Source organism: Camelina sativa, chromosome 10 (assembly GCF_030686135.1).
Source record: "Camelina sativa cultivar CO46 ecotype springtype chromosome 10, ASM3068613v1".
Taxonomy (NCBI): domain Eukaryota; kingdom Viridiplantae; phylum Streptophyta; class Magnoliopsida; order Brassicales; family Brassicaceae; genus Camelina; species Camelina sativa.
In genome coordinates, this window is record NC_141889.1 from 15,341,669 (window position 1) to 15,353,068 (window position 11,400).

The window sequence follows — 11,400 nt, forward strand, 5'->3', positions numbered from 1 at the left end:
CAATTGGCTAAACAGCCCGCCAAAAAGGCTACACAAGCCCCTCCAAGGCTCGTAACCGTTAAAAATGGCAACTTCTATCTCCCCTAAAACTTTCCATTTTTAGAACTTTCCTCTGTTGGAAACTTTCCACTTATAGAAACTTCTATATCAGGAATTTCTCTCCATTTACAAATCACATAAACATTCATCCATTACGCAACAAAATTTCATAAGAACTAATCATCCTATTAAATTCTCAAATTCAACAAACCTCTACAATTCCAAAACGCAAAAGCTTAACAGAACCAATGAAAACAGAAAGAAACTAAACTCCGGGATTGGCGCCCGGCCCCTCCCTCGGCGGCATTCCTCTCACAGTCAACCGCTGCAACCTTGGACAATGTGGCCTGATATGTCCCACCTCCTTGCAATAAAAGCACACTCGAATGTTCTCTTGCTTCCCGCTTCCCTTGGGGCAGCTTGCCAACCTTTGATCCATGCTCCCGCACCCGTAGCATCTCTGACCGCCTTGGTTTGTCACCGATGTTTCCTCCCGCTTCCTTTTATGCCTTTATTCTGACTTGTTACCCTTGCTTGGAACGCTCGGCTCCAATGTCTCCTCTGTCTGAACGGTAGGGCTAACCACCACAGTCTTCCCCCTCAAGTCATCCTCTATCTCAGCTGCAGTCTCCACTAGATCCGCCCTCGTAGCATATCTCCTCCCTCTGAAGTAGACCATTAAGTCCTCACGAAGCGCCCTCATGAACCTCCTAATCTGAGCAACCTTAGACTCCATCGCCCGACCACCATACATTAGAAGCTGACTAAACTCCAAATCCAGCTCCCGCACCGACCGAGTCCCCTGAGATAACTGTAGAAACTGTACCTCCAATCGGTCCAATGTCTCTCTATGACATCTGAGAGACTGAAAGTTACGTTCCACTCTCGTCCTCCATGCATCTGCAACAGTAGGATCAGTACCACCCAAAAACTGCTCAGTACCGATGTTGTTCATCTCCCTCAGCATACTGACATAATGAGAATGCACCCGCACATCTGCAGCCACTGGCTGCCGCTTCTCCGCCACCACTGGTGGCAATGCCTGAGCCCGAGCCGGTGCCACTGGAGGCAACCGCTCTAACAACTGTGCCAGCAAACCCGCAAGGTCGACACTCGGGACTCCCACACCTGGGGCCCTAACATCACCGGCTACTGGGGCATCAACACTGCCCCCTCCGGCCACACTCATGGAATCCCCCGGACAACCTGTAACTCACCAAAACCCTCTGCTGTCACACTCTGGTCCGCAGTCTCTCTAACAACTGGAACTATATCCCTACCACGACCACATCCGCGTCCACGATCACGTCCTCGCCCTCGACCACGACCAGCAACAGCACCCTCTCTAACCATCTCTCTACACTGACAGAACAGAAGGCTAAGCACACAATTCAAAACCACACACAGAGCACACACACATCTTACCGTGGAATCTCATTGAAGGCTCGAAGAGGATGATGCTAGGACTTGATATGTTACGGTTTTGACTCACTTTGACCCCGTTTATTTGATAGTTTTGTAGTATTGATAATACGAGGCTAGGAAGCTAAAAGCAAGGATTGGAACAGCAGGAGCAATCAGAACAAAAAGGAGTTGAATTGGAGCAGAAAAGCTGATTTAAGACCCAGGAGCACATGCTCTCGATTTCCGAGCACATGCTCCCAACTCTACGGATTCATGACGACACGTGGCAAGCATCTAGGCGCCGATTCCCTGCCTAATTCCCCTTATTTTGGGCGATCCTTTGTGAGAGAAAGAGAGAGGATATCGATTTTTAATAGGAAGATTTGAATTTGGATTCTTTCCTTATTTTTCTCCACTTGTATGCTATTTAACCTAGGGTTTTTAGGGGACAGAATATACTCTTTTCTTTTGGTTTTTGAGCGACGTTTTTGTGAGAGGAGAAGAGCGGCTACCTTGTGAAGCATTCTCTGAACCCTTTTTATATTTTTATGCTATTGAATTTCTCATCTATGTTGGCTATTCAATTCTCTATGTCTGAGTAGTTTTCTTTGCTAGATTAGGGGTTTCAAAGGGTTTCATGGGTTAGCAACAGAACACAAATAGGGCTTCATATAATCGTTTGTCTTCACTATTGTTAGACTTAATGCTTAGGTTGATTTGATCACCCAATCTATGATTCTAGGTTTATCTATTCAGCAAAAGTGTAATAGGTTGCTAGAAAATACATTAGTGGGCAAATTATCCTAGACCTGCGAAAGTTGATGTGTAGGTGATTTGTGAACGTATCATTCCTGTTCTTTAATGCTTGTCTGCGATTCTGGGCTCAAACGACAGTTTAGGGTTTATGGACCGCCGAGCATGTGCTCCGGATGTCTGAGCACGTGCTCCGCGTTTCCGCACAGAATCGATCAGATAGAGTTATTGATACCACGACAGTGGATCAGTTTATATTTATGTTTGAGTTCTATACTGGTACTTAATTTATGCCCTGAATAGTTGTTTGGTTGCTATCTCTGAAATTCCCGAGAATCACCCCTGATCTAGTGTTTTGTTTATTGCCTTTTTATACCGTTTTTAATCGCTTAATTGTTACCAAAAACCAACTTTGAATTGTCTTAGCTTGAAATTGAACCAATAGAACCATAGAGTAAAACTTGGTCTTCGTGGGATTCGACCGCTAAGTACTACTTCTTTGCTGTGCACTTGCAGTAGGAAAATTGGGTTTAAAACTCTGTCTATCAAGTTTTTGGCGCCGTTGCCGGGGACCAAAATTTTACCTTTGGTTTTCGGCGAAATTACTAGACTAAGACCTTACTGATTTGTCTTTCTGCTTCTTCTTTGCGTGTGTTTCAGGTGCATGTCAAGAAGATCTACAAGAAGAAACAACACCGAAGAACTAGTTGCCTTGTCAGCCGCAGAGCTCTCTTTGGAAGAAAGAACAAACCGCAAGAACAGAAAGTTTCAATCCGTCAACATGGGTGACAACAGAAACAATGAGGATATGGCTGCCGAGTTGCAGCAACTTCGACAACAGTTGGGGCAGTTGCTCCGTGCTCAACACGAGAGAGCCGCGCCGCCGCAACCGTCCATTGGGGACAAGGATAACCCGCATGTGTCCTACACCAACCGAGCGGCGATTGTTCCTCCTACCAATCCGAACCAAGATTTTGAGATCAAGCCACAGATGATCTCTCTAGTGAAGCAGCACCTATTTCACGGTCTCCCAGCTGAGATTCCGATGGACCACATCGAGAATTTTGAGGAGATATGTAGCACCACTGGTTCAAATGGGATACCGCCAGGCTTTCTGAAGTGCAAGCTCTTTCCTTTCTCTCTTGCGGATAGAGCTTCACGTTGGCTGAAGTCATTGCCACCTGGGTCTCTGACATCATGGGAACAGTGTAGGTCTGCGTTTCTGGACCATTTCTACACCAAGGCTAAGACCGCTGCCCTGAGGAACAAGATTTCATCGTTCCAACAGCACACCGGAGAAGCCTTCTGCGAGGCTTGGGAGAGGTACAAAGAGTACCGTAGAGAGTGTCCGCACCATGGATTCAGTGATGAACAGATTCTGGGCATTTTCTATGATGGAGTTAACTGGGACTACAGAAACGTTCTCAACTCGGCCAGCAATGGGGATTTTATGACGAAGTCTAAGGAAGGAGCATATCAGTTGATTGAGAACCTAGCTGCAAGCTCCAGCATCAAGGCTCCTGAGTATGACAGGTCCGTGAAGGTCAACAGTGTCGATACGCAAAAGATTGACGAGTTGACAGCCAAGGTGAACCTTCTTCTGAAGGGGAGCCAGAAAACTGTCAATTTTGTCGATGAGACCGGAGACATGCCGCTAGCTCAGGAGATTTGTGATGGAGAGGATGACACGATGGAGGTTAATTATGTGAGTGGGCAAGGTTTTGTGCAGAACAGGGGTTTCAACCCGAACTACAAAAGCCATCCAAATTTGTCCTATAAAAGCACCAACGTGGAGAACCCTCAGGATCAGGTGTATCCGCAGCAAGGAGCTCAGAATCAGATGGGTTATCAGAAAACCTTCTCAAACAACTTCCAAGGCAAACAGTTTGTGCCCACTCAAAACCGTTTCCAAGGAGGGACCCAGCAGGCATATACAAGCGCTCAGCAAGCACTGCCTTACACCAACCAGCAGTTGGGACCTTCATCTGCTAGCAGCTCTCAGGATGAGTTGAAAAACATGATGCAACAACTCTTGGTGAATCAGCAAAAAGCTTCAGTGGAAATCAACACTAAGGTCGATACCATGTACAATGACCTTAATAGGAAGTATGAGGCAGTAATGTCACATGTGAAGAAGCTTGATGTTCAGGTTGCACAGACTGCTGAAGCCGTGAAAAGAACTCCTGGGACTCTGCCCGGAAAAGGGGAAGCAAACCCGCGGAACGAGTATGTCAATGCGATTGAGCTAAGGGGAGGAAAGAAGTTACCCCCTAGAGAAGCACCATCCGCTAGGCTTGACAAGGGCAAAGGTATTGCTGAAGAATACCTTCCTCAACATGCTGCTGAGACTCCACCGTTGAGTCAAAAAGAAGCCGAAGCATCCGGCGAGCATGTGCTCCCATCCAGCGAGCACGTGCTCTCGACTCCCGATCAGACCGTTCCTACTAAGGTACCTCCTGCACGCATGTACACCCCTAGGGTTCCTTACCCTGTTCCTCCTAAGAAATCTCGCAAGGATTTGGAGGATGCAAAATGCAAGGAGATGTTGAGAGAATTGACGGTAAAACTACCCCTAGCTGATGCTGTTCAGATGATACCTGCTTTGAAGAGATATGTGAAAGGGTTAGTTTCTGGGAGAGTGTCAGAGGAAGAGAACGTGATGATGGTTTCAAGAGAGTGCAGTGCTGTGCTGCAAAACAGAGTGCTAAAGAAGAGAGATGATCCAGGGCGATTTGTCTTATCCGTGAGAATCGGTAAAACGATTTTTGCAAACTCCCTCTGTGATCTGGGTTCCAGTGTGAACCTTATGCCATATTCAGTGGCTAAAAGGCTGGGATACACGAAGTTCAAGTCTACACGGATTTCGTTAGTATTCGCGGATAGATCCACCAAGCGCCCCATAGGAGTGTTGGAGGATTTACATGTCCAGATAGGGGACACGCTTATACCAGCAGACTTTGTGGTTCTGGAACTTGAAGAAGAACCACGTGACCCCCTGATTTTAGGTAGATCATTCTTATGCACAGCTGGTGCGATTATAGATGTGCAAGGGGGAGCGATCGATCTCCAGCTGGGGGATATGATCGCAAGGTTTGAGATGAATAAGCTCCTCAAGAAACCTATGATAGATGGTCAGACTTTTGTGGTTGATGATGGTTCAGAGGTTGCACATGAGGTCACCGATGAAGTTCTCACTCTCGACCCGTTGGAGGTTGCCTTGACAAAGGCAGAGGGTAAGTATGTATTCTTGAATGAGGAAGCTGATGGTTTTACACGCATTTTGGATGCAGGTACACGGTTCCAGCAACTGGTAGCTTATGCCAGCCTAGACGATGAGAACCAATCAGAGGAGGAATCACCCGAGGGAGCACCTGCTCCAGATCCCGGAGCACATGCTCCAGTAAAGTCAGCGGATGGTCCTTGGAGCGAGTTAAGAGCTCCAAAGGTAGAGCTAAAACCACTTCCAGCCGGGCTAAGGTACGCGTTCCTAGGTCCTAACTCTACATACCCCGTGATAGTGAACTCTGAACTAAACAATATAGAGACCGCTTTGCTCCTTTGTGAACTTAGGAAGTATAGAAATGCTCTAGGGTATTCACTAGATGACATCCCAGGAATCTCACCAGAACTTTGCATGCATAGGATACATCTAGAAGATGAATCAATGACTTCGGTAGAACATCAGAGGAGGTTGAACCCGAATCTAAAGGATGTTGTTAAGAAAGAGATAATGAAACTTCTAGATGCGGGTGTAATTTATGCTATTTCTGATAGTTCCTGGATTAGTCCAGTTCATGTAGTCCCTAAGAAAGGTGGAATTACAGTGGTTAAGAATGATAAGGATGAGTTGATTCCTACTAGGACAGTTACGGGACATCGCATGTGCATAGACTATAGAAAACTTAATGCTGCGACCCGTAAGGATCATTTTCCTTTGCCGTTTATTGATCAAATGCTTGAGAGATTGGCTAAACATCCTTATTACTGTTTCTTAGATGGCTATTCAGGTTTCTTTCAGATCCCAATCCATCCCGACGATCAAGAGAAGACCACATTCACATGTCCTTACGGCACCTTTGCTTACCGCAGAATGCCGTTTGGCTTGTGCAATGCACCAGCGACCTTCCAACGATGCATGATGTCCATTTTCACTGACCTGATTGAGGATATAATGGAAGTTTTCATGGACGATTTCTCCGTCTATGGGAGCTCCTTTTCCGTTTTTTTGTCTAATTTGTGCAGGGTGTTGCAGCGGTGTGAAGACAAACATCTGGTGCTGAATTGGGAGAAATGCCACTTCATGGTCAGAGATGGGATAGTGCTGGGACACAAGATTTCTGAAAAGGGGATTGAGGTTGACAAAGCCAAGGTTGAGGTGATGATGAGTTTACAACCGCCTAATTCGGTAAAAGAGATCCGCAGTTTCCTTGGCGACGCCGGTTTCTACAGACGGTTCATTAAGGATTTCTCTAAGATAGCAAGACCACTTACCCAGCTGTTGTGTAAGGAAGTGAAGTTTGATTTTGATTATGCTTGCTTGGAGGCCATTCACACGATCAAAGGAGCTTTGGTTAGCGCTCCGATTGTACAACCGCCAGATTGGGACCTTCCCTTTGAAGTCATGACTGATGCGAGTGATTATGCCGTGGGAGCGGTTCTGGGACAGAGAAAAGACAAGAAGCTGCACGTGATATACTACGCCAGCCGCACCTTGGATGAGGCTCAGTGCAAGTATGCTACAACCGAGAAAGAACTTTTAGCGGTTGTGTTTGCTTTTGAGAAGTTTCGATCATACCTTGTTGGTTCCAAAGTGGTTGTTCACACTGATCATGCAGCATTGAGGTATCTACTGACCAAGAAGGATGCAAAACCAAGGCTACTCCGTTGGATTTTGTTGCTTCAAGAGTTTGACTTGGAGATTAAAGACAAGAAGGGTATTGAGAACGGAGTTGCAGATTACTTGTCAAGAATGAGGAATGAAGAAGAGCTACCCTTGGATGATAGCCTTCCTGAAGAACATGTTTACTCGATTGGCATCTTTGATCCCGCCGAGCACATGCTCCACCTGGGAGCACATGCTCCGAAAACCCCATGCAAGGCAATCGATACCAACAAACAGCCGAGTTTTCCTTGGTTTGGAGAGTATGCGAACTACCTAGCAGCAGAGAAAGAACCCACTGAGTTTGTGGGGAACAAGAAGAAGAAGTTCCTAAAAGACATAAGGCGGTATTTTTGGGATGAGCCTTACCTGTATAGGCATTGCTCGGATGGTGTTTTCAGGAGGTTTGTGACTGAGGAGGAGGTTCCTGGAGTCTTGTTTCATTGCCATAGCTCACCCTATGCTGGACACTTCGCTACTTTCAAAACCGTGTCCAAAGCTCTTCAAGCGGGTTATTGGTGGCCTACCATGTTCAGAGATGCGCAGCGGTTTGTGTCTACTTGCGACACATGTCAAAGATAATGGAACATCAGCAGGAGGAATGAAATGCCTCAGAATTTCATCTTGGAGGTTGAGGTATTTGATGTTTGGGGAATTGACTTCATGGGACCTTTCCCGAACTCATTCGGCAATGAGTACATATTGGTGGCTGTCGATTACGTGTCCAAATGGGTAGAAGCTTTGGCCAGCCCCAATAATGATGCAAAGACCATGCTCAAGATGTTCAAGTCGGTTATTTTCCCACGGTCTGGAGTCCCACGGGTAGTCATTAGCGATGGTGGATCGCATTTCATTAACAAGGTCTTTGAGAGTCTTCTCAAGAAGAATGGAGTGAGGCACAAGGTCGCCACCCCCTACCACCCACAAACAAGCGGCCAAGTTGAGATCTCTAACCGGGAGATCAAGAGCATTTTGCAAAAAACAGTGAACACAACAAGGAAGGATTGCTCTCTGAAGCTAGATGAGGCTCTATGGGCTTATAGAACCGCCTACAAAACACCCCTGGGGACTACACCGTTTCACTTGGTGTATGGTAAGGCGTGTCACCTTCCAGTTGAGCTAGAGTACAAGGCTGCTTGGGCAGTGAAAATGCTGAACTTTGACACTAAGAGCGCCCATGAAAGGAAAAAGATGCAACTGCATGAGCTAGAGGAGATTAGGCACTTCGCCTATGAAAACTCAAAACTCTACAAGGAGCGTACCAAAGCCTACCATGATAAGCGGATCCTCACTAGGACCTTTGCTCCTAATGATCAAGTCTTGTTGTTCAACTCTAGGCTGAAACTGTTTACCGGAAAGCTAAGATCACGATGGTCCGGACCCTTCACCATCAAGGAGATTAGACCATATGGGGCTGTTGTGTTGCTGGACAAAAAAGGAGGAGAATTTGTGGTGAATGGACAGAGGCTGAAACCATATCTTGCCGCCTCTGAGCACGCAAGGGGTGAAACCTTCGCTCTAGGCGACCCTCCTATTGCCTAAGGAGCTTTCGAGTCAAGCTAATGACTTAAAACAAGCGCTGGGTGGGAGGCAACCCACCAGGTATATATTTCTGAGTTTTTCTTTTTCTTTTTCTTTTTAGGATTTGTTTCTTCTCTTTTTGGTTTCAGGAATGTTGAAAAAAAAAAAAAAAAAAATGCGGAGCACATGCTCGCAGGACGCGAGCAACCCGATGAACATGCTCGGCGAACTGAGAAAAAAAAAAGGGGAAGATGCGGAGCACATGCTCGCCGGACCCGAGCAACCAGATGCACATGCTCGGCAAACTGAAAACAAAAGAAGAAATAGAAAAGAGCGATTGGGCCAGGTAAGTTAATGAATTTCAGGCCCAGGCCCACCAGGCCCAGGTAACCCACGAAATCACAAACCCTTCTCTCTTTTCTTCTTTCTTCTTTCTTCTCTCCTTCTCCTCGTCGCCGTCGAAGCTCTCTTTCTCTCCCATTGCTAACTCTTTCAAAACTAGACCAATTTCAGTGATTTTTGAGACTAGGTTGCTTCATTATCCACCACAATCCTCAATCTCTAGTCCATTTAAGCACACACTCGAGGTACAGATGGCCCCTAGACGCTCTACCTCAGGAAGAAAGAGCACAACAAAGAGACCGACCGACGATTCACAATCATTCCCGTGGCCACGGTGCGAGGGAGAACCGTTCAACTTGAACGATGACTCGTTACCCGCCGAGTCTGACATGGTTTGGGATCAGAGGGACGCCAACCAATACAACAAGCTGCTGTCCGTAAAGATCGAGCCCACCCGCAATCTTTGTGATGACACGCTCAAGATGCTCGGCTTGCACGACCAAGTCTACCAGATATTGTGCCAAGCGCGTGTTGGGATCTTTACCACTTGGGAGGGAGACTTATACCCTGACTTGGTCCGCCAGTGCCTCGCCTCCGCCACACTCACACACGCTGACCCCAAGAAGAAATCCATCGCCGGCGCCACATTCTCTTTTAAGGCCGGCGGGCGCCATTACGAATTGCCCCTGCATGATTTCGGCCTCCATTACGGGTTCTATCTCGAGGACGAGAACATGAGCTTCCCGAGGAAGTTCCCACAGGCAGCCATCTTTTGGAGCTTGATAGCTTCGAGGCCCTACCGCTCCAACAAGGCCAGCCAGACGAGCATCTCGCATCCCGCAGTCAGGATCGCCTCCCGCGTCTTCAGCAACCTCGTCTTCAACCGCGACATCGGGAACAAGGTCCACCACGACGATTTGCTGATGTTGTACTTGGGGTGCAGCTTTTTGACACCCGAGCAACCCGAAGCACATGCTCTGTTTCCTGGCGCACCTGCTCCATCTGACGTGCGGTGCAACATGGCTATGCACTTCGCTGAGACGATCTGTGCTGCTAAGCACAAGACTTCTGGCCGTACAGAGAGGATTGGCAGCCTTCTCACTCATCTCTTTGAGAACATGCGGATCGATCTGACGAGGTATTCTCGTGTAGAGCAGAGGGAGCGCATTGACATACAGCATCTGGTCCACTCCCGAGTCATCCAGTTAGCCAACCCCTTCTACACATACCGGTACGGTGGCCCTGACGGTAATCAGGGGAGCATTCGCCTCCCAGCTCCGGAGCTTACGTAGCTAGCCACGGTGGATGATCTGCATTTCTCCCGCGCCCCACTGCTTCTGGGAGATGTTCCTCCTCTACCTACCCAGTCTGATCCACCACCAGCGGACTTTGCTAGCTCATCCCACCACCGCGAGGACAGCGTTCCACCATACACATCATCCGATCCTCAGGGTGAGTTTGATCTCCCACCGATCTCTGATGAGCCCGATACCGCTGAATACAGGAGATGGATGGTCGAGTCGCAGCAGAAGAACAACAGCTTGATGCGGAGGATCCTGACGACACTATCTCGCGGTTGCTGCCACCACACCACCACAGCCGCAGACCCAAGCCCACCGGTGAGACCACCACGTCGAAGGCGCCACCTTGCCCGTTCAGAGAGCGAGAGCCCAGATGATTCCGACGCCTGAGCACGGTTACACACACCATCATTGTCCTATCCGCCTTGTTTTCTTTTCATTTTTTGTTGTTATCTTTATTTTTCTTCTTGTCTAGGTCTCTCTTTGGCTTATTTTCACACCGGAGACGGTGTGAAGTAAGTCCGGGGGAGGGTCACCTATGACCTTTGTTTTCTTTATTTTTCTTTTTATTGAGTCAGTTTGTCATGTGAGTCAAACCAAAACTTGTGGGAATTAGGACCGAAATCTGTGATGTTTTTAACCATTTGTGAGTTTGACCGTTTCCTAGTGACCATTGTTGCAGAATTAAGAGTACATAGACGAGCTAATACCTCTTCACATTCAGACCCTTCACCTGGCCAGAAAAGCTTCATCCCATTAAGGTTTCACCGGAAAGACTTAGACTCTACCTTATTGGAACCTAACCGGATTTAAATTCTTCTCGTTTTGGGCATTAGGATAGGGAACGTGTCACATATTCAGGACTTCTTATTCATTTTGCCAATCTTGCTGACCCTGAATAGCTAGCTCATTTTAAGTTAGTACCCACCCCGAGCCTAACCTCCTTTCAAACCACTTGCACTTGTATTTTTGTTTTCTCATTCTGTGCAGCTATGTGCAAAACGGTCGGGGAGAGCAGGACTGACACAATCTCTAACTCGCTCTTGCTGGAGAACCAAAGAGGAAAGAGCCGGACGGACAGAGCACGTGCTCCAACCCAGCGAGCACCTGCTCCGAAATTATATACATCCGAGTCCGCGAGTTGTTTTGAGCAGAGAGAGA

General features: G+C 47.4%; 1 protein-coding gene and 1 non-coding gene across 2 annotated transcripts; one reads left to right on the forward strand and one right to left on the reverse strand.

Annotated features, from left to right (window-relative positions):
- Positions 1–3,451: 3,451 nt before the first annotated feature.
- Positions 3,452–3,558, reverse strand: LOC147936177 (small nucleolar RNA R71). Its single transcript, XR_015569786.1, has one exon. It is a non-coding gene; the product is annotated as a small nucleolar RNA R71 (small nucleolar RNA).
- A 655-nt stretch (positions 3,559–4,213) lies between these two features.
- Positions 4,214–10,629, forward strand: LOC147936178 (uncharacterized). Its single transcript, XM_087468620.1, has 6 exons — positions 4,214–6,499; positions 6,740–6,850; positions 7,691–7,946; positions 8,061–8,295; positions 9,126–10,186; positions 10,283–10,629. Exons 1-6 carry the CDS (start codon positions 4,214–4,216, stop codon positions 10,627–10,629), a joined length of 4,296 nt encoding a protein of 1,431 aa, XP_087324746.1.
- The last annotated feature ends 771 nt before the right edge of the window (positions 10,630–11,400 follow it).

Bases quoted from the DNA above. Each gene is read 5' to 3' on its own strand.
- LOC147936178 (XM_087468620.1), top strand. From the start codon at position 4,214: ATGATGCAACAACTCTTGGTGAATCAGCAAAAAGCTTCAGTGGAAATC. The intron at 6,500-6,739 runs GTCAGAGATGGG...GCTTGCTTGGAG, and splicing joins GGGAGAAATGCCACTTCATG to GCCATTCACACGATCAAAGG. The intron at 7,947-8,060 runs GTCTTCTCAAGA...TGCAAAAAACAG, and splicing joins CATTAACAAGGTCTTTGAGA to TGAACACAACAAGGAAGGAT.